Genomic DNA, 21,894 nt, shown 5'->3' on the forward strand with positions numbered 1-21,894 from the left:
TGTCCATCCTGTGCTAATACCCAACTCTAATAGAATGATTGTGTGTGAACACCTTTTTCTGTTGTATGAGCACATATGAGCAGGTGTGATGAACGTACGTATCCGTATCTATTTGGCAAAAGAAAAAAAGAAATCACATGCACCTGCACAGAGTGTGACCTGTTTTTTTTCCCAATACTAAACATGAGCATGTTGTCATTAGCAACCCCAAACAGGGAAACACTGATCGGGCTTTGTGTTTCCTTGTGTGTGTGCGTGTGTGCATCAGATACCTGATACTGTCAGGATCTCGAGCGTTGCAGAAGACCTGAATGGTTCAAAGCAAAAACATTACGTTATTAGTGCTTGCAGAAGTAAATGACTCACAGCTTGGGGCAGAAAATAATTTGAACACTTAAAAAAAGACAGTTACAGTCAGCTAAAGGGTTATTTTTTTACATTTCAGGGTTATTTTGGTTTTGCATTTCCATTACTATATAACTTTAGAAACTGTAGTTCCCTATTTTCTTTGTCGATTTCCGTGTTTGTGGTAGTTAACTTTCGATTTCCCAACAAATATGGATGAAAATGCCTTTGTTTATGTTGTTATATTACACCTTATTTAGATATTCCGCCTACATATGTTTTATAGTATTTGTTACTTTCAAGAGCTTATTAGTTGAGATTCAACAATTCAACTATTTTGCTTTGGCTGCAGATATTACTTGATTCATGCAACCTATGCAGCATAGGAGATTATGTACTTATGTTTATGAACTCTCACATATACTCATATTCAATATCATCTGTTCAATATCCACAGAAAAAATAAAAGTTAAATTGTTGAATCTCAACTAAAAAGCTCTTTAAATGTTTGAAATCCTCTATAAACTGAAATCTGTCGACAGACCTCCAAATAAATTACCATTACTATATACTTTATTATATAACACATTATAGTTTGATATTTTGGTGAATAAATTGCTGTTCATTTTTTTAGTATATCTATTTTAATTATCTATTCCAAGTTCACTTCATTTCCAGATAATAAAATACAAAGAAATAAAAAACAATATAGCAAAAAATTATCATCTAACATTCAAATTCCAGCGAACCAAATGTCTGAATAGTCACTGTAAATAAACAGAAACAGTTATGCTATCCAATGCTTTGTTTACACATGTATATGCATAAATGCACATCCATTTACATGTATATATGTTTCCTTATCACAACAAGAAATGGGTACATTTCTGCTGATGAACATTAGTCTATTTATTGATTTATTCTATGGGATTTACTTATTTTTTTATTTTTTTTTTGGCTTTCATCTTAGTTTCAATAATTTCCTTGGCAGTTTTGTGGCTGAGTACAGATCAACTGAGTTATTACTATTAATATATTTGATCATCACTGTAAATGCAAAGATTTTCTTCTAAACTGTGATGACTGCACCTTATTTACCATGAAGTTGCTTTTTTGACATGAAGACACAAAAAGTACCACTGAAAGACACACACAGATTCACTCATACAGACAGTCACCTCAGTCAGACGTGTGTTCTGCAGCAGCCCAGCTGATAAGCCCACAAGTGCCTCCAGCGTTGACTCAGTAAAGGCCAGTCGGCCCTCATCAGTGTTAGCTGCTGGTCCTGCTAACGGCTCATTCCTCTGGTTATTCTGGAACAAGACCAACACAAGCCTCAGGACCACGTCTCACAGCCCAGCTGCAGCACGCTGCAGAAAATGTTTTGATTGGCAAGTCATTTAATTTAGTGTGGAGTTTTATCCCTTTATACAAATAACAAATGTGTTGACGGGCCAGGGTCAGCTCACCTAACTTTAAAGGAAATATATTTTTTTTAATCTTTGGATTTTGTCACTTTAGTAAAGAGCTAAAGAGATTAGCTGCTTCCACTTGTTTCCAGTCTCGACATTAAAGCTTAGCTAAACATGTGCTGGCCGTAGCCTTACTGTATATTTATCGTATTTGTATCAATCTTTTTATCTAAATGTGTATCACATTATAGCAGAAAAACAAGGGTCTTGCATGTTCTGCATGAGTCACCAAAAAATTTACCGCTGCAAAACTCCCAGTGGTGCCTTAAAATGACTAAGTGTAATAGGGCTCAGACATGAGTTCAGAAGACAGATAGTAATGTTGTCCTGTAAAGAACAGAGAGGTAATTATGCAGATAACTATTATGTTGCTCTTTTTATTTCTACACATATTTGTCCTTTAACCACATTTTCTATTTCAAATATTTTTCCATCAATCTATTATCAGGTCACAATTAAGAAATATTGCACAAGAGGGATTATTCAACTAATACCAACAAAATAAAATGTACAATCAAAATTTATTCAGGTTTTGAGGCAATAAGCTATCAAAATAAAAAGCTTTTTGCAACCGTTATCTCTGTTTCTATGGAAACACACTGAGTCTGACTAATAACTGGAAAAGAATCAGTCATGTCCATTGAATCCTTTATGTAATGATATGTAATGCAAGTAGGTCGAACCTTAGCAACGACCTGGCAACAGAAAACATCTAGTCCCTGTTGAACTTGAGCTGATAGTTTCTATAAATTGTGGGGTTTTCTCAAATAAATAAATACCCCAGATATAAACACAAAATAGCTAAGCTTGTTCAATCTTGTTAAGAGTAAGATATCTGCTGAAAAAAATCTATTTTTCTGTACACAGATTTAGCTATACATCCTTTTATACTTTACCTACATTTTTGAGCTAGTTGCTCCATGTCAACGGCACCGCTGATAAAGGATGCCCAACATTTCTGAGCATGGTAAAGTTTAAAAAAAATAGAAGACAAATAAAGATTTCCAAATTCACAAAATGCTGTTTTCTAACTAAATATTCTGCTTAATGCCATTAAATATGGATTGTGAATCCCTTCATCTATATTCCTCATCATAAGTAGTGGTCATTTTGCAGTTAAGTTTGCAGTTTTACCTTCATATACACAAATGTCAGTTTTTAATGTGCCTGTTCAGAACATGTTGGTTTATCCTGGTAACTGTCATCTCTATGTTAGTTCATAGTTTTACTTTTTATCATTTCAGATGTATTTCACAGATACATGCTTTCCATTCTTTGACATTGTATAGCTTACCTTCATTGATACTGTTTTGAAATGCCCCCTTTTCCACCACCTGATTGACATCGCCTCCACTGCTGAATTTCTGCAAGTACAGTGGACAAGAAAGTAATATTTTTAGTGATGAGCAAGGTGTGCTGTCATGTTGCTGTCGTGATTTGAGCACATTTTAAATGTCTAATTGACAAATCACATTGCTTGGTCGGAATTACTTACTGTATAATTAAAATAACCCAACACATGATACTCTGTTTCTGTAACAAAAACATCAACAGAAATCTCCACAGTCTATGTGTTGTTACATGAAAGTAAGTACAATAGTAACATTTCTTTGGTCCACAGCTTTTATCTTTTTTTATACTGTCCTTTTAATTGTTTAAGAGCACAACAGTAACACAGCATTTATAGTCAAATCATTTAAACACCCAGCAGGTACACATACACAAAACACAGACACATAAACAATCAAAACAAACCACAAACAACAAAGTGACAAATACACACAAAGGAGGAGCAATTTGCAGCATGAAAATAAATATAATGTTAACAAGCATATTATAGTTAATCTTCTTATGGCTGACTATTCACTACCGATATACTCACTGAAAGGGGACCATACTTTTGCAAACTCATTCAAGGTCCCTGGCATTGCATTAGACAGATTTTAGCTTTAATAACTGCATTGATATATGCAAAGATGTTTACAGTTTGACTAGTCGATAGATTCACACCTGTACCGCCTTACACTTAGCATAGTGCTAACAAAATATAACAGCAACTCCCATAAAGAGACAACAGTTAGCAAGAGGTTTGACCAAGTTACCAAACTTACTAAAAAACATAAAAGAAACACACGAAATTGTCCTGTAGAACCAATTCTCTACATGCACAATAAGTCTAACTAAATACAGCGACGAGCCTTTAAATCAGACATGTTAACATCAAGTTCAATACAGTTTGTATAGCAGTTAAGCTAGCTCACGCTAACGTAATGGTCCCGTGCTAATTGCGTTATTTTAGGAGCCTTAACATAAACAAAGTGACAGTCCTAACAGAAAAAGCACACTGCCTTTACGCCACAGGTAAATGGTTTAGGGGTCGCATGTGTTTTGTTTTTAAAGTCACTCACCTGTGAAGGACAGAGAAATAACTGAAGCAGCTGAGCGACGGCTTTTCTTCTTCTCTGACGCGGATACCAGCGACACCAGGCCCGTCTCACTGTGGAGGTGACGCCCCCTTGTGGCCACATAGAGTTACAGCTCCCAACATACATGTCCGTTTAATTAAATGATTAAGGCAGGCTCTTCTCCAAATAATATACACATGCAAACCATACATATTAAACAGAACTGATTATATAATGTGATTCCCGTGTGCCACATAAGCCTTAGCTACAATGTTAAGGCTCAAACTGAAATTTTGTGACAAATCTACATGCTTATACTCTATGAAGCAGATGTTTGGGGTTTTTTTTCAATCTCAAACTAGTTTGTTGCTGGGCAGTTCTGGAAATCCATCCATCAGAATCAGAAATCCAGCCATCCAACCAGTGTCATCTGCTTACATCTTGGGCCCATTTGCAGGGGCAGCAGGCTGAGCAAAGCACTCCAGACGTCCCTCTCCCCACAACACTTTTTAGCTCCTCTTGGGGAAACCTGAGGCGTTCCAGGCCAGATGACATATACAATCCTCCCAGCATGTTCTGGGTCTGCCTTGGTGCCTCCTGCCAGTTGGACATGCCTGTAAAGCCTCTAAAGGGAGGCGCCCAGGAGGCATCCTGATCAGATGCCTGAACTATCTCATCTGGCCCCTTTTGACGCCAAGGAGCAGCGTCTCTACTCAGAGCTCCCCTTGGATGTCTGAGCTCCTCACTCTGTCTCTAAGGCTGAGCCCAGACACCCTGAAGAGGAAACTCATATTGGCCACTTGTATCTGTGAGCTCATTCTTTCAGTCGCTACCCAAAGTTCATGACCATAGTTGAGGATCTGGTAAATCGAAAGCTTTGTCTTTCAGCTCAGCTCCCTCTTCACCACAACAGTCCAAAGTTCAAATGCCATACCAAACCACTTATCCATCTCACACTTTATTTTACCAAACAACAAAACTAATACCTTTTTCATTTATCTTTCAGTTCAAGAAATAGTCATCACAGCAAGGAGCTGCACACACAAATATCAGTGGCGCTTGGGATGGTGCCATGCCATTGTTCTGACAACAAATTAAATTCCAAAGCCCCATTAGTCCTAAAAATGTTGTACCTAAAACCCATTTCTCCAACAGCCCCAAAACAAATGCTTTTTGTTACAAAGTCCTGTTTCTCTGAAAACACACACTCCCTGCAGTTATTTTCAGTTTCCAAGCAGCATTTGAGCCACCAATCAAGGCTGATTTTATCAACCCTTCGTGGCCTTTGCAAGCAGCTTTTCAGCCACTGAGCCCAGGTGTTTTTCAGGGGCCCATCCCTGCTTTCCAAGCAGATTTTGTGCTACCAAACATTGATGTTTTAAGCAGAAACATGATCTTTTCCTAACCATAACCAAGTGATTTTTGTACCTGAACCTAACCACACATACAGCGTTGTTGACACACATGAAGTTTCAAAACAGTGTACTAATGCGATTGGTTTGTCTTATTGCAGGGATTGTTTATTTTTTAGAAATGGTCTTTCAGTTCAATCAGACAGATTTTTAGACTAATGGGGCTTTGAAATTTTGGGTTGTCTGAACAATGGGAAGTTCTTGATCAGGTGAATATGCAACAAAAAACACTTAGTTTCTAGGTGCGGGCTAAAGCTATTTTTCTGTGTTTTGTGTAAATATGCCATAATTCTCCACAAGAAAGCAAATAAGCACATTTACCAAAATGTCAAATTATTACTTTAAGAGCGGAGTAGGTTTTCTGACAGAAAACTTGTTGTTGCTTTTTGATTGCTGTGCTGTACTTGCTATAAATGGCCACTTCATTGATGTAAGTGTCTCTGGCTGAAATGAAAATAAATGAGTCCAGATGGACACTTTTTGCAGGGTACCACCTTTAGCTGGGCAGGTTTGGCTGCTCTCCATGTTCCACACTGTATGTTCTGATGCATCGCAGCAGAAACTGTTGACTCAGCGCTCTAAAAACATCAGGCGGAACAAAGAGAGACTGTCTAGTCAACAGCCGCGTCCAGAGAGCAGCAAGCACCTTACTAATCTGATGTTAAAAGTAAACTCCACCAACTCCCAAAACACTCTTATGTAACCACTTTGATGAGCCGATGGCTCCTACAACTGGCCCTGCATCGGCGGAAGACTGCTCCTGGTATGTTTTCCCACATGCTATGCAGAATACTCACTTTATTTGGCGAAAACTTTACACTTGGGGACGGGTGAGAAAATAATGAGCAGGCAGGAGAGGAAGTGTGAGAGAAGGAGAGAGATTCAGGATAGACAGTATTCTGGCCATCTCTCTGCTGTCAGCTTCTTCTCTTCTCTAACTCGTCCTGACACTCTGGCTCATGCATGTCACTCATCTCAGCCTCTGGGTGACAGGCTGTATGTGAGAGAGTGGACTTCTCAGAGTCTCCATGTGCACTCTTATAATCATCTACGCTCACTTACTGTATGTGCTAAAAATCTCCAGCCAGACTCTGAATCACCCACCTCCTTCCCCGGCACTCTGACTCACACCTCAAGCAGCCTCGTGTCCATTCTTCACTGTGTTTTTTCCCCTCACACTCCTTCATTTTTGCTTACATTCTTCGCCACTCCGGGATGTGCAAACAGACTTGAGACAGGGGTCAAGGCAAGTGAGTCGATGGCCACCTGCTGGTCCTCAGAAACAGGCTCCAGGCTATGTGATGGGGGTGGGGGGGTAGCAGGAGAATAATTAGTCTACTTTTAGCTCCACACTAAAGACAGAAAAGAATAAATCGCTTTCTTTTCATGCAACACTTATTTAAGTTACATATTTAAGCAATCTTTCCATTGTGAACCGCAAATCGTCTCTTGCACAGAAGAGAAAGTCACTTTGAAAGCGACTGGTCACACACGTCCAAATCCAAATCGACCACACGACCAATGGTCTGACAAGGCCGGCTTTATATGGAGCAAGCTGTCACCTTTATCAGTGTGCCAGGGTTTCAGAAATCTATCCAGTTGGGTTTCTGAATATCAGAGGCACACTGGAACAAAGAGCTGCTTCAGAGAAACAGGAAATAACAGTGACAAAGAGAGCCTGTTGATGAGAGGCACAGATCTGCCTAATGAGAGCCACAGTTATATGTCCTGGTGGTGCTATTTAAACATCATGGAAACTACCGTGTTGCTGTCATGACGCTTTTATGCATCCATCCATCACTTCGGGCCTTATAGTTTACATTTCAGAGCAGTGTGTGACCAGCAGCCTGCAGGGAAGAGACGCTATCTCATTTCTGACTGACTGATGTTGCCTGTAGGAAGTTCAGGTTTTCTGTAGAGTCATTGAAGACGCTTCTTAGATCAGTATGTTGCGGTCACAGTATAAAGTGCATCCTTTCATACAACAAATAGCACAGAACTCTTAAACTGTTAACCACTGTACTTGTTTTTACACCTTGTTTGTACATCAACTTTTTGACCCAGGATTCTTAAAAAGATAAGCCATTACAGCGAATAAATGAATGAACTTTTTCATCACTTTCTTAGATAAATGATTCTGATGCACTTTAAGCTCCACATTTTCATAGAACCAATAAAGCATATGACTACAGGAGTCGCCCATTCTGACAAAAACTCAGAGAGTTTACTCTGCTCCACAGAGTTTTGGTATCTGAGTTTTAGTGTCTTTCAGCTTATTGTTTTGATTTTATGGCAGGCTATTATAAAGTTTTAGTTCCGTCTCACCACTCTCATCAACCTTGTTCCCATTTGCTGCGGGCAGCTGTTTTCATCGTAATAAACCAGGCCAGTTGCTAGAAGAAAATGTGCGCATTGTACATTTATGCAGTCCACTCATACGTTACGGGCATTTCACATGTAGCATATAAACGTGCAAACGCGACTGGTAAAGTGACATTTGATATGAGCTGATTTTGTCATTGGAAGTTGAAGAGAATGGTGTGATACCAAAGCAATACAGCTGCCAAGCTGCAGACCCCTGTTCGAGACCAACAGACAACAACATTTGCTGGTTTTTGGAGATCCTTCTTGGCATTTCCTCTAGTGTTTGAGGCACCAGTTCGAGATGGTCCCTAGAAGCATTTAAATCAACAAACCCGAGACTGTTGTGACACACTGAGGCATTTCCCAGCAATGTCTGAGCCACCCAACCTGGGCAATTTTGACAGACACATTGCAGGGTTTCTCAGTGATGTTTGAACCATAAAGATTGGTGCATTTTCATGAACTTGTCCCTGCTTTTCCAATGTCTTTTGTGCTAACACAGTGTTTTAAGCCAGTAGAGACCAAAACAGAGCTAGAAGAATAGAATATTTGACTTCCATTTACTAGGTCATCAGTGAAGAGAGAGTAATGTTAATCTGTGTCTGCAGTGTATGAATTGGCAATTGTTAGTTAACATGAAGGCAATAACAATAACTTTATAAGGGCGAGGATGTCAATTCCATGTTTGTTTTCCACAAAACAAAGACTCTGATACAAAATTTTTTTTTTTAGATCTAGCAATTTAATACTCACCCACTCCACTTTTGTCTAACATATAAAAAGTCTCACCCTCACTCTCATGAAGATGCACAAGAGAGCAGTACATCAAATCTCATGTATTGGGAAATAACTGTGGACAAAGACATTTGCCTTATTAGCTGTAAATGTCACAGTGGGCTAATTTTATGTACATGAAATGTCATTTAGCTTCAGACCAACACGTGAAATGTCACTTCTGTACGTTCACATGAAATGCCGCGAATCACATTTCTCCCAATAGCTGTGCAGTGTTCAACTTCTTGTGTATGTGTGTTTAAATAACACACATATACAAAAACACATGCAGATGATGCTCTGATGGTGTGAGTTCTGCAGAGCTGTCTGTTTTGATGAAAATTATAATTGCAAAAAAGCAGGTGTCTTTGAATTTGGGCTCATCTGCTGTTTTGTGCTGAGCTTACTGGGCAATGACGCCCCCGTCCACTCTCTCTCTCTGTCTCTCTTTCTCTCTCTCTCTTTGGACATACATGTGGAGGAGGATGAGGCTGACAATGTGCCCAGGGAACAGAAGGAAAAAAGTGAGGCCTTTTTCCTAGCTTTAATCATAATAGGAGTTATCTGGTGTGTAATTTGTAGCTGGGTGGCACCTAAATAAAACCCCTCTCCATCCTCCCACTCCTCACATTCACACAGACATGTTAAGCTGCTGGAATCGTTGTATGATGACACAGGCAGCCTTCTGATTTTTTTCTCTATGATAAATTGCCACTGCAGTGGGACACAGTGTAAAACTGTGATCATTCTAAGGAGACACAGTGTGCAAAGAGGTTCTTATCGGTTGCACAGCTGTTTGATGTTATCCAGGGCAGATAATCGTTCCTCCCATAGTCGGCCCACCACACCACAGGCAGCTCCAGGAAGGACGCCGCCCTGCATTGAATGTGGCCGCACCTCCTTTCATCTACTCCTAAACTCTCACTTGTTCCAACTGTGTTCTGAGTTTCTTGTGTAACTTTTTAAAAATCAAAGCAGCCTACAATTTTGTTTTTGAAAATGAACTTTTAGTGAGCAGCAACTCTGTGTATCCAAGTTTGAAACGGATTGGAGGATGAGCCTCTGTTTGTGCCAAAAAAACTGAATCATCCAAGAGCAGTTTACAGTGCTGTGCCTTCATAGTGAGATCACATTAAATACTGCTACCAATTAGCTTGTTACACAACAGCAAGTTGTGTAACAAAAACAGGAAAAGTCATTTTTTTCCCTCAGAATAAGTAAGAAATCTGTACTTAGAATCAAACTTTTTTCAGCACATCGAGTTCTTTCTGCAAGGACAAAATAATGTAAGTGAAAACAGGAGAAAGGAAGGATCAATATTTTTATTACAATAGATGATGAGTTGCAAAAGCCTGTTTATCCAGATGGAAGTCAGCTGTTATAAGTAAACATACTAAAATTTAAGGGTGGTGGATAAAGTCCATAATAACATGTACTGTAATTAGTGATCTTTAATGCTCAATCTACTGTGTTTATGAAGAAATACCTGAATGTATCCATCTAATATCTCTTAAAGGTACACACTGTCTGCTGGTCTGTTAATTTACCCAGTGTCCTAGAGGATCAGAATTACAAATTAGCTTCTAGATTTCAGTTTTTTTCACTTGTAGTTTTGGATCTGCTTTACCAAACTGTGAAATGCACGCAAAACCGGGATTTACTTGTGCAAAATCTTAGAGACAAACTCTGCCACTAGTAAATGATCATACTGGAGAATGTAGCTGTTAAAGAGACAATCAACCCCAAAATCAAAAATAAATATTTTCCTCTTAACTTAAGTGCTACTTATCAGTCTAGACTGTTCTGGTGTGAGAGTGTTGGAGGTATCGGTTGTAGAAATGTCTGCTTTTTCTTGAATAAAATGGAACTAGATGGCGCTGTACTTGTGGTGCTCAAAGCGCCCAGAAAATTAGAAAAGCTCAACAGTAATGTCTCTTTCCAAAAATCACCACCCAGTTACTCAAGATGATCTGCAGACCTTGTTTTGAGCACTTTCATGGAAGAACTATTTTATCTCTACCAAACTACATCTGCCAACCATGTCACAGCGCAGAGGGCAGCCTGCACCTACTGCTAGCTCACCTAGAACCACTGAGCCAGCTGACGTTACAGCTCAGCCATGGAAGACGCCAATAATGTTAACATCTAACACAACCACGAGCCTCTGGTCCATGAGCTGCATGCTTACTTCTGCACATTGTCACGATTTGTGGGTGTAGTTTCATAAACAGAAAATAGTTCCCACATGAAACTGCTCAGATGCATTGTTTTGGCTTTAAGCATCACAAGCCGAGTGCCCTCTAGGTCAATTATACTCAAGAGAAGGCAGACATCTCTACGGCCAAATTCTCCACTGGGCAACTCACACCAAAACAATCTAGACTGATAAATAGCACTATGGGTAAGAGGAAAAATGTATATTTTTGATTTTGTTTGAACTGTTTCTTTAAATAGCCAGATATTTACTTCAGGAGTTGGCTGAAACAAAAAAAAAGCTAAAAGGAGGATGACTATTGGACCTTTATTCATCAAGTACATGAATTAGACTCCAAATTGATAATGTTAACCCGAACACAAACATGTGGTGTTTATATGCCATATAAAATAAGGTAATAATATGCATGCTCTTCACTGTTCTTACCTGTACCTATGAAAAGTAATCCACAATAATTCGTATAAAACCAACATAATCATGAGCCAGGATGCTGTGATCACATGACCTTTGTGCTTTGGGCTGTTGGGAGCAAAGCAGGAAGGTGACGTAGTTTAAAAAATGACACAGTCCACATAGGGAGGCGGTCAGGGTGGTGGATGGGTCAAACAAACACATGACTTTGACCCAGGAGGCCGCTATTTGTGCCCAGCGTGAAACCAAAAGTCAAAGTTTAGTTATTAGAAGTTACATACATATTCCACATCATCATATTATGTCGTCATTTTATGTTAGGTATGTAATGTGATGACGCCCAATCGTGATTCTTTTCCTAAACCTATAATCTAACCAGTAGGGTTGCTAATTTGTAAAATATCATGTTGTATATGCATAACTATTGAATATTTAAAACATCACACAAGACCCATGTATGAGGATATGTTGTATGTTTTTTGTCTCCAGCTTGTTCTGCTGCCCCCAAGTGACCACAACAATCTATGAACACTATTTCAATGTGTCGGGGGGGACAAGCCTCTTCAGCAGGATCATTATTTTGCTGTTTTTTGTTTTTGTTTTTTTGGGGTCTATTCACTGTTCCTTTAAAAAGGTAACTTTGGAGTGAACATTTTTGACCCTAGGACTAACCTTAAACCACTTGTCTTTCTCTTTTCTATCCTCACAGGACAGGAGAGCTTCAACTCTCGCTCCCTGGCCCTGCAGGCCCAGAAGAAGATCCTGAGCAAGATGGCGACCATGGTGGTGGCCAACATGCTGACAGACGACACCAGCAGCGAGATCCTGGACGAGCTCTACAAGACGAGCCGGGAGTACACTAAGAGCAAGAAGGAGGCCCACAAGATCATCAAGGACGTCATCAAGATTGCCCTGAAGATCGGTATCTTGTACCGCAACCACCAGTTCAGCCCCGACGAGCTGGACACAGTGGAGCGCTTCAAGAAGAAGATGAACCAGGCGGCCATGACGGCAGTGTCGTTCTACGAGGTGGAGTACACCTTTGACAGGAATATTCTGTCGGAGCTCCTGCTGGAGTGCAGGGACCTGCTTCACGCCCTGGTTGAGCAGCACCTGACGGCGCGCTCACATGCACGCATCGATCACGTTTTCAACCATTTTGCCCACGGGGAGTTCCTGGCCGAGCTGTACGGGGACAGAGAGGAGTACAGACTCTCCCTGAGGAAGATCTGCAATGGCATCAACAAACTGCTGGATGAAGGAACGCTTTAACCTCACACACCTCTCACCTCTAGCTCTTTCTCCTCCTGCCTCCTTCTCTTGCTGGTCTCTCCTGCCTCCTTCTATCTCCTTTTCACCCGCTCACCCCTGACTGCTCACTTTCTCTTCTCCTTTTTGCTCTCGTCTTCCTGTTTCTTCTTCTTTATCCATTTCCATGAAGCTCGCTGTAACGTCCCGCTGCTATGGTTCAATGAGGGAATTTTTTAGACTGTCTTTCCACTCTGTGGATCATTGCTGCACAATGGGACAGCCTGTATCATGTTGTATGCATTATAGCATTCCCAGTCATCCTCTCTGTGTGCAAAAGTGTACTGTACCAATGGCCAAAAAATAGGTATAGTTGGATATGGAAGATAATCAGTAGTAATCAGTCTCTCTCTCTCTTTTTGTGTGTGTGTGTTTGTGTGTGTGTGTGTGTGTGCACACATGTGTTTGTATGGGACTTGCTTGAATAATATGTTTGTACATAAGACCAACTATGACATGGCGTGTGTATTATGTATCTGTGTCAATCTTCTCTACAAGGATGTAACACTTGTCTTTTATTAAAGATTTCTTGTAAACATTATGTTGTAGTTCTTCTGACAACAATACCTCACTTTGAACCAGGAGAATTTTTTTTTAGGAAAGATGGGTTTGTTCCTTCATGTTGGCAGTCATAATGATAATTTCCCCCTTTGCTTCATTTCTTAGAGAGCATGTGGAGAAAAATAAATGATTTGCTTGCCTGCTAACTAGCTCCTCTCAGAATAATGCCTCAAATTTAATAAAATAACAAAAGTTTTGCTGCCTATTTTTGTGGGGAAACAGCCACCGTGACACAAAATGCACGGGTGGAATAGATCTGGAAACTAAGCCACAAATGGTGCATTAAGCTACTACTTTCCCGTCCATTTCACCCACATGCACGCCAGGCATAAATTCGCCAACACTCATTTAGAAATGAGCAGGAAAATCAGTGATTTGTCATTTCTGGTTCATTAGATGCCCTCTGGTCTACTCTGCTCTGCAGTCCAGGAAAACATTTTACTGGTGGCTTGGTGTGACTCCAGCTGAATTATTTTGGCAGCCAGTAGAGAAGAAGTCCAGTTTTATGCCTCTGTCTCTTTGTAGAAATACAAAACAGACAGACCACCCACCCACTGAACCTCCTTTTGCACTCTTGTATTTGCTGTCAGGCAGACACACATAAACTGTGTAGTCGTAGTCTATTAAATGTTATTGGACATTTAGAGATAAATTGCATTCATGTCATTAACCATTAATTTTATTTACTTCTATGGCCCTTTATTATTTTGTCTTCTGCTGTTGGAAAAGATCTCGATAAGTGTGTCAAACACATAAATGACAAAGTAGATAAGATGACATGCACACACACATACATCTTTCAATAGATTTGACTATGATTTTTTTTCTCCCATTATCTAACCTCCAGAATGAAACGCAGAACTAGTAGTTTGGTAAAGCACATGCACATTTAAAAACATAAGTGAATAAAGCAGCAGCCGGTCACATGTAGTTCGATCAGGGAGTAATTCTGTAAGTACATTGGTGCACATAGAAGTATCATGTCAAACTTCTCCTTTAACACTGATTTCGCCACACCCTAAAACAAAATCTTAGATTTATGGGGGTCTCACAGTAAAGATTGTAGATTAAAAACATCTGAAACTTTTTAAGTTTTCCTTCACTATTCAGGAGGTTTTTATTGTGAGCTGAATTATCTGCAGAGGTGTCTTCCTCTCCAAAACAAATAGACCAGGTGATTTAAACTGACAAAAAAACACAGAAAAAACAGTTTCACATAAGAATAATCAGTGTTTGGGGGCCGCCAACTATGATTATTGATGCAAAAATGGTAGTAAGGTAAAGTAATGTTAGGTAATAAAGGCACAATAATCCTTTTTTCAGGTGATTCTGAGATAAAGAAAATATATTTGTTATAATTTTTTATTCCATTTCTGCCCCTAAATCCTACACACTGGACCTTTAAAAGGGTATTTCACCACATTACCCAAAAATTAGGGGATTCACAAGAGACAGACTAAAAAAAAGATGAAAACGAGTGGCCCAAGATATACTTTTAACTTAACTTTTAACTTTTGTCTCTACAGTGGAGCACACTCTAATAACCCTGAATACTATAATTCCCAAAATGCATCCATAGCATCTTGTCTTTAAACTGCCTGTCATAAACCCACATCTTTCACTCGCCATGCCCCAAGTTTGTAACACAGTCCCCAAGCCCAAGTAAAAATAACTCTAAAGACATCAAGTCTGAGAAAATGACCCTCTAATGATGACATTATACAACTGTTTTCACAGGCTGAGTCGTACTCATGACTCGTAAAGTGACCTATTAAGAGTAAAATCAGTGGAATCCTCCTTCAAACATCAACAAAACCCACAACATTAAATATTTGCCTGCTATAAGATGTAAAACTCAAACTAGATCTCAGAGGTGCAGTTTAACGGGACCACACACACACACACACACACACACACACACACACAGCTGGTAAAAGAGAGGCTTGACTGTTGATAACAGCGCTGCAAGGTCACATGTTTGATCCCTACTGCAGGACATGTGACCTGTTGAAGTGTCCTTGAGGAACACAGAGAACATACTGGCCCATTCACTGTAACCTGCCTGAAGCTGGTAAAACAGCACAGTTAATAAAACTGAAAAAATAGGTAAGTATAAATCAGGAAGCAGTGTGATAGATGTCCAGTTGCATTTACCCACAGTAAGTTTCATTAAACCAATATGCTCGAAAATAAATACGAGTATATTTAAGAGTTTTGCTTTTTATGTCGTTTTGTACATTTTTGAACTCATTCCCCTTTTCTGATTCAGTGTATCTTTGCCCCACAATGTGTTCAAGAGGAAAGCATAGACCTCTAGTGGTCAAGTGACTCCTCACACAAATTACTCTCTTCACTGAGAGTGATTATCTCAAGCCTCAGTGACAAAAAAACCGGGGTCACATATTAAAAATAACATAATTTCAGTGTTTTTTATAAGGTTTTTGCTATGGTGCAGCAGTCTTTCTTTTGTGAAAACTGCTGCTCAAATGGATCACAGAGCACACTTCGAATGGGACTTTTTTGTACAAACCTGGTGACCACAGATGGCAATCTGAATTTTTAAAAAATGAATCAAACAAAGGGTTGTTTGTCCCAGATAACCACAGGGTTTCTTGGAAAACACTGAACAAATGAGGTGTCCTCTGCATAGTGCCTGAAAATGGCTGTAAATAGATGACATATCAAAGCTTCCCCGCTCCATAAAAGTCACCACTCCAGTCTTTGAAGTCCTACAAACAGTTTGTCCCTCGGTCTGATATAAAGAGGGAATTCTTGTCCTCGTTCCTTGCCTTGTTCTCAGGGGACAGCCTTTGTTTAGACCCTCCCAAAAGAGAGTCAAGGGGCATAAACAAACAACAGAAAAAGACAATAAATAACATGTCAGCAGTGCATCACGTTACATCTTGCCCCAAACACACATTCAGTGATTCTCACATTTTCATGTTTTGTTTTTTTTTCAATTTATTATATGTCAGGGCCAGTGTTTGTCGCACAAAAAGTTCATAAAAGCACGCACTTTCGCACAACAAAAATGCACAAGAGATAATTATCAATAATTGATTCATTTGAATTAATTCAGTGACTGAATTAAATATCTACGGGAGCACAGTCTAGTGCGCAGATTCACAGCTGTTCGTCACAAACACTGAGAAACCTCAATCATCAACAGAAATGTTAAGCAATGTCTTAATGATATGCTGATTTTACACATTGTCGTCTGTTTGCACGTCCTCGAGAATGAGACTGGATATTTTAGGGAAAAAAAGTTGTATAAAACAGTTTGAGGCTGAGATAAATTGCCTCTCGTGATGTCACTTGAGTCAGCATCTGTTGGGGTTGTGGAGTTTCAAAGACGTAGCACTTAGTAAAGAGTACAAAAAATGCCCAACAATGCAATCAAAGTTTGGATTATATCCTTGGAGTATAGTTACAACTGTGCAGGTGCATAATAGAAAAAGGATATATATAATAATTTATCACTGATTGAATGTACCACCCAGCCAGCACGCTAATTTTGGCATTCACTGAGGACCCTTCAGTGAAGTGTTCGAAGTATTTCTGCTGTTTGTGACTTTTCATTCCTGATGTGACTGCAGAGCAACAGTCAGCTCAAAGTGTTTGCAATCTTTGAGGAGAGCAGTGTGTCATAGATACTGAGACTGAGACTGTTTATATATTAGAATAATAATGGATGAGCAGAGAAACTGAACGTGGAGCAGATCGAGGAGGACTTTGCAGTCCACAAGACTCACAGAATGACATTCAGAAAGGTGAGTACAACGACAAACCGACAAAATGTAACCTGAGAATGTCAGGAACCACTGCGTTGCCTAGCAACATAGTATTGTGAGTGTGCACTATTCAGTGAGTAAAACTGTGCAGGAGTTTAAAATGTTCAGACATCTCTGTATAGTCTGCTTTGGTAGAGATTTATTCTGCTCTTAAATCTATAGGAAGTGTGCTTGTTGCACCTGCTGCGGTGTCCAAAACCTTTTGGTTATTTGGTTGGTTATTTTCATTTTAATATCTCTTTGTTGGTAATTCTAGTGAGGCTGCACTAAGGAAATTATATATTTATAATGGATAATTGGTTGTATGATAAATAAAGTTTATTGTTGGTCCTAAGTGGTCATACTCATGTTGTTCCGCAAGTGTATACATTGACATTTAATTCAAATTTCAAGAGTTATTTTACTAAAAAGTAGTATTCTATAGCTCTTCCATTCCTGATGATATAGCTTTATTAAAAGCTTACCAGCCATTTCAGCACAAACTGAAGTCTAGTGAACACATGATGGCAGTATAATCACTACATAATGCAGTCTTGATCTAGGAATAATCTCCTTTAGTTGATACAGGCGAGTGCCATAATTCAATGCGGCATTTGGAGCGATTTAGGATACTGAATGTCACTGTGGGCCAGAATAAAAATTAAATCTTACCCTGGTAAGGGCCTGTTCTGGTTTATCTGGATCATTCTTGGTTGATGTGGCTGCTGTGACTTGTGCATGGCCCAGATCTGGCACCAGGAGCAGACCCCCAAGTCCCATCTCTTTACGTGGGAGGCGGGCCAGATAAAAGGATCTGAGCTAAAGCAGTTTTGATATCTGAGTATTTTGTTGTGTGTTATTTTGTTTTGTTGTGCCCAGAAGTATTTACCAACAGCAACATTTTACATAAGATACGATGAACGAATTGTGAATTCACAGAATGAGCATCAAATTGAAATAACAATTTCATTTATACACAGAGAGTAGAGATACCTAAACTTGACCAAGAGCAACATCACTTTGCATCACCAAAATCATGAGTTTGAAGATCAAATTCATGATTATATATGTGATAGTTTGTTTGGTATAACTCAACACTTAGGCTACATCTCCAATATAGAGCTTTTATATAAAAAAAGTAATGCGAATTGTTTAATTTTTGATGAGCTGGTCTAATTTTAATACAGAGGCAAGTGCAGGAGTAATCCTTCATTCATTAACAAATCTTAACAGAAAAACGGCGTCATGTTTAAACGTTTTTAAAAACTGGTGAAAGAAACCATCTGTGAGACAGAGGCTGTCTCACAGTTTGGAACAACTTTTTTGTAAAAAGAGAAAGACAGAAAGGGAGTGAAGCATTTACAGAGAAAATAAAACATGTGAATAGGCCGAGAGCAATTACAGCCAACCAGTAGTTTACAAGAGATGGAGTTTTTTTGGTATGAGAGGTCAGGAAGTCCTTGTGAATATGCTCTCTCTCAGGGGTTGAGGCTGACAGATAAATAGTGTTTGTTTTTTGGGGGGGTGTTTACATCTTGGCATTTTGTCAAGGTGCTTTTGGAGAAAACAAAAACAGGGGAGTGGGTGTAATAACAGCTCATACACACAAGATGTCAGTAGTGTAGAGCATTTTGCGCATGGCAACAGACTAAGCTAAGACTGTCAGAAAAGATCAAATTATGATGGACTGATTGCAAAAGAAGTCAAATAACAGGGTGCAGTGATAGGGCAGAATGAGCTCTACGATCTAATCTGCACTGAGTCATCTCTAAAGCATAGGTCATTAAGAGACAATAATAACAAAAGGAATGGTCATATTTGTCATATTGACATTCAGAGTGTGTTGATTATATCATGACATTAACTAATGCACTGAGTAACATGCAAAAAACTTTATATCTTAAAATTGCCAGTGATAAATTATTGTGAGGCAGCAAATCCTTTCATTTTATAGTTAAAGTCGATTAAGGTAGGGGAAGTAAACTTGCCACTGTACAAACAAACAGATACATAGATCATAAATACATTCCTCATATGAATGACAAATGCACCTTCTGTCCCAGTATGGTAGAAACATTAGAAAATTTATTTTGTCAGTGTGTACTTAATACGATCTTCTGGACTGATTTTCAGTTGCATCTCCAAGAGACTAGCTTTATTGATCATATTATGATATTATTAATTTCTTCATTGTTTATTTTATTTTATTTTATTTTATTTTTGTCTGTCTGGCTTGTACCTACTTGTGTAATTCTTTTCATTTAGAAACTGTTAATAAAATTTAAAAAAAAAAAAAAAAAAGCCACAACTTAACCATGCATGTGCGCGGGTTGTAGGCATGCTGCAGTACTAACACAAATAGCACTACACCTCCAGCCTGGATTGCCTGCACACGGTTCACAGCGAGAACAGTACTATCAACAGAAACAGAACAGACAGAGCGGACAGGGTTAATGTGTTAGGAAACTGGAGGGTGTGCGTTAATCTATTAATCGGTCATTGAGAATTTAATCGAATGTGTGAAATTTAAGCGATCAAGTGAAGATTTGCATCCCTAAGAACAGCGTTGTCAGCAGTAACAACCATAAGAGCACAGTGCAGAGTAGCATTGATTCTCTAATTAGTGGGACACCCACACCCACACACACACAGGGACTCACATTCACAAACATACACGCATGGCCGGACACCGCAACAAAAAACAGAGAAGCTCTGATTACAACAAAGACAGAGGTTTAGCGGGACCTCATTCTCGGCTAATCAGCCTTCCAGTCATTTTTTATGGTATGAAAAGCATAGGTGTAAATAATAAGATTTCCGTTTCCTGGTATTGTGCTTGCTGCTTGAGTAGAATGGAGCCATCTGTCAGGTTGTTAGTAACACTTGTGCTTTTGCTACTGTGACAAGCTTATCTGTCTGCTGCTGTGAAAAGGGACAATTGCATCGTATCACACGGTATAACTTGGAATCATCGTGTTACATTGTATTCTATTGAATTTACCTAAAAGCAAGCAGTGACAGATAGGACACACACACATGCATGCACACCACACACACACAGACACACACACACACACACACGCACAGCCAGCCAACAATGATACTAAATCTTAACATGGTGAAAGCTAACAAACCTCCTACATACTGTGTGGAGAAAAGAGCAGCTGATGGAAAACATTATTAAATCACAGCTACAGTCACTCTGTTCAGAAGTACTTAGATCCTTTACTTCAGTAACAGGCTAAAAATATTCCAATACAAGTGAAAGTCCTGAAATTAAAAATAAAAATAAAAAAACAAAACTCATGGGCCAAAACAACCACAAAGAGATGCAAAATGACAACAAAGACAAACAGAACCACGAGGAGACACAAAAAGACCACATATAGGGGCAAAATAAACATAAGAGATAAAAAAAAGATTTAAAAAAAGCACTACAAAATTAACTTAAAGAGATCTCAAAGAGGCACTAAACAATAACAATAAAAAAGATGTATTACAACAAAAAAGTCATCAACAACAACAACAACAAAAGAGTAAAACCACCACAAAGTCTTTGAGTCTTGCTCCTATGTTGGAGAGATGGTGGGGCCTTTTGGATATCTGTGCCCATGGACCCCTTATCTCATATCCGCCCATGAGTACAAGTACCCTGGGTCAAACCTGTACTTAAGGACAATACCTGAGTTATTCCAAACAAAGGGAAAGTTACTGAAGACCAATTTCACTTGACATTACAACAAGCAAATGTGGTGTGAAGTGAAATGAAAGCTCGGAGAGAAGAGTCGTCAGATCACAGATGTATTTTAATCTCAGAGGCTTTCATAAACCAGGGGATTAACAGTGACACACCACATCATCCAAATCATATGTCCTAATGCTACTAATGACCTTCTCTTTGCATCCATGCAGCCTGCTGTGAACGAGTCCCACACTCCCTTTCACCCTGAGATATAAAATGTGTAAATCACAAGCTTTTTCATGATTTTACAGTTTTTTAAAGGAGCCCCGATGAAGACATTTTATTGCTAAGTGCAGTGTCTTCAGTTAAGACCTTTCATCAAACAAATTATCCTTTTGCCCTCCTTGTACTAAAGTCTAATAAAAGAAGTGGGAAATTAAAGCACTTCGTTTTATTCGGAGCCTCACTTTGGGAACTGAATCGGCCGCTGGAAACTGAACCCAATAACACCTGAATCATCCATGAGGGACGTCAGCCGCATCTAATTAGCAATACTTTGATCTTGTGAAAACAAGGCGGTCATAAAACTGGACCAGTATATCTCGCCCTTTGTTTACGTGCCTAATTGTTTGCCGTTTTAATAACGGTTGCTATTGACCGGGCCAGTGGAAGATCTACAACCGTGACGCAGGTCGCGTGTGACGCACGGCGTGGGGCGGATTTCCTGATCAAACGCTGCGAAAAATAAGCATCTCAGCGTTTTGTTCCTGCACACTCAGAGATGTTATAAATTCACGATTATGCAAATGATTTGACATTAAGGTTGCTTATTTCCGTTGCCGTTTCACTTGTGTGTTTAGGAGACTGCTGCTGCAAAAAAACTGATGGTTGCAGACATTTATTCCAAAAGTATCAATATATTTTTGTGTATTTACGTAAAATTCTTCATTAATTCTCAATTCTTTCGGCGATAGAAATATTTAAAATAGTCAAATTGCTTTCCTATATTGTTTCTACTGATAAATAAAAGGAGGAAAAAAAACATCTTAGAGCTAAACTCCATGCTGAAATGTCTTGATAAGATTGACACTTTTTGCAGTGTTCACCTCCTCTTCCTCCTCCCTCTCCTCCTCCTCCTCTGTGAACACAGAGGGGGCAGGTCTTGTTGTAGTGGG

General features: G+C 39.2%; 1 protein-coding gene across 1 annotated transcript in view; it reads left to right on the forward strand.

The window, feature by feature from the left end:
• Positions 1-13,217, forward strand: part of tnfaip8l3 (tumor necrosis factor, alpha-induced protein 8-like 3) — a 30,997-nt gene extending 17,780 nt beyond the window's left edge. Inside the window, exon 2 of the mRNA XM_042492216.1 lies at positions 12,108-13,217. Coding sequence (XP_042348150.1) covers positions 12,108-12,670 — 563 coding nt within the window. The 3' untranslated portion in view covers positions 12,671-13,217. The remainder of the gene's footprint in view (positions 1-12,107) is intronic.
• The last annotated feature ends 8,677 nt before the right edge of the window (positions 13,218-21,894 follow it).

This window comes from Plectropomus leopardus, chromosome 1 (assembly GCF_008729295.1).
Source record: "Plectropomus leopardus isolate mb chromosome 1, YSFRI_Pleo_2.0, whole genome shotgun sequence".
Taxonomy (NCBI): domain Eukaryota; kingdom Metazoa; phylum Chordata; class Actinopteri; order Perciformes; family Serranidae; genus Plectropomus; species Plectropomus leopardus.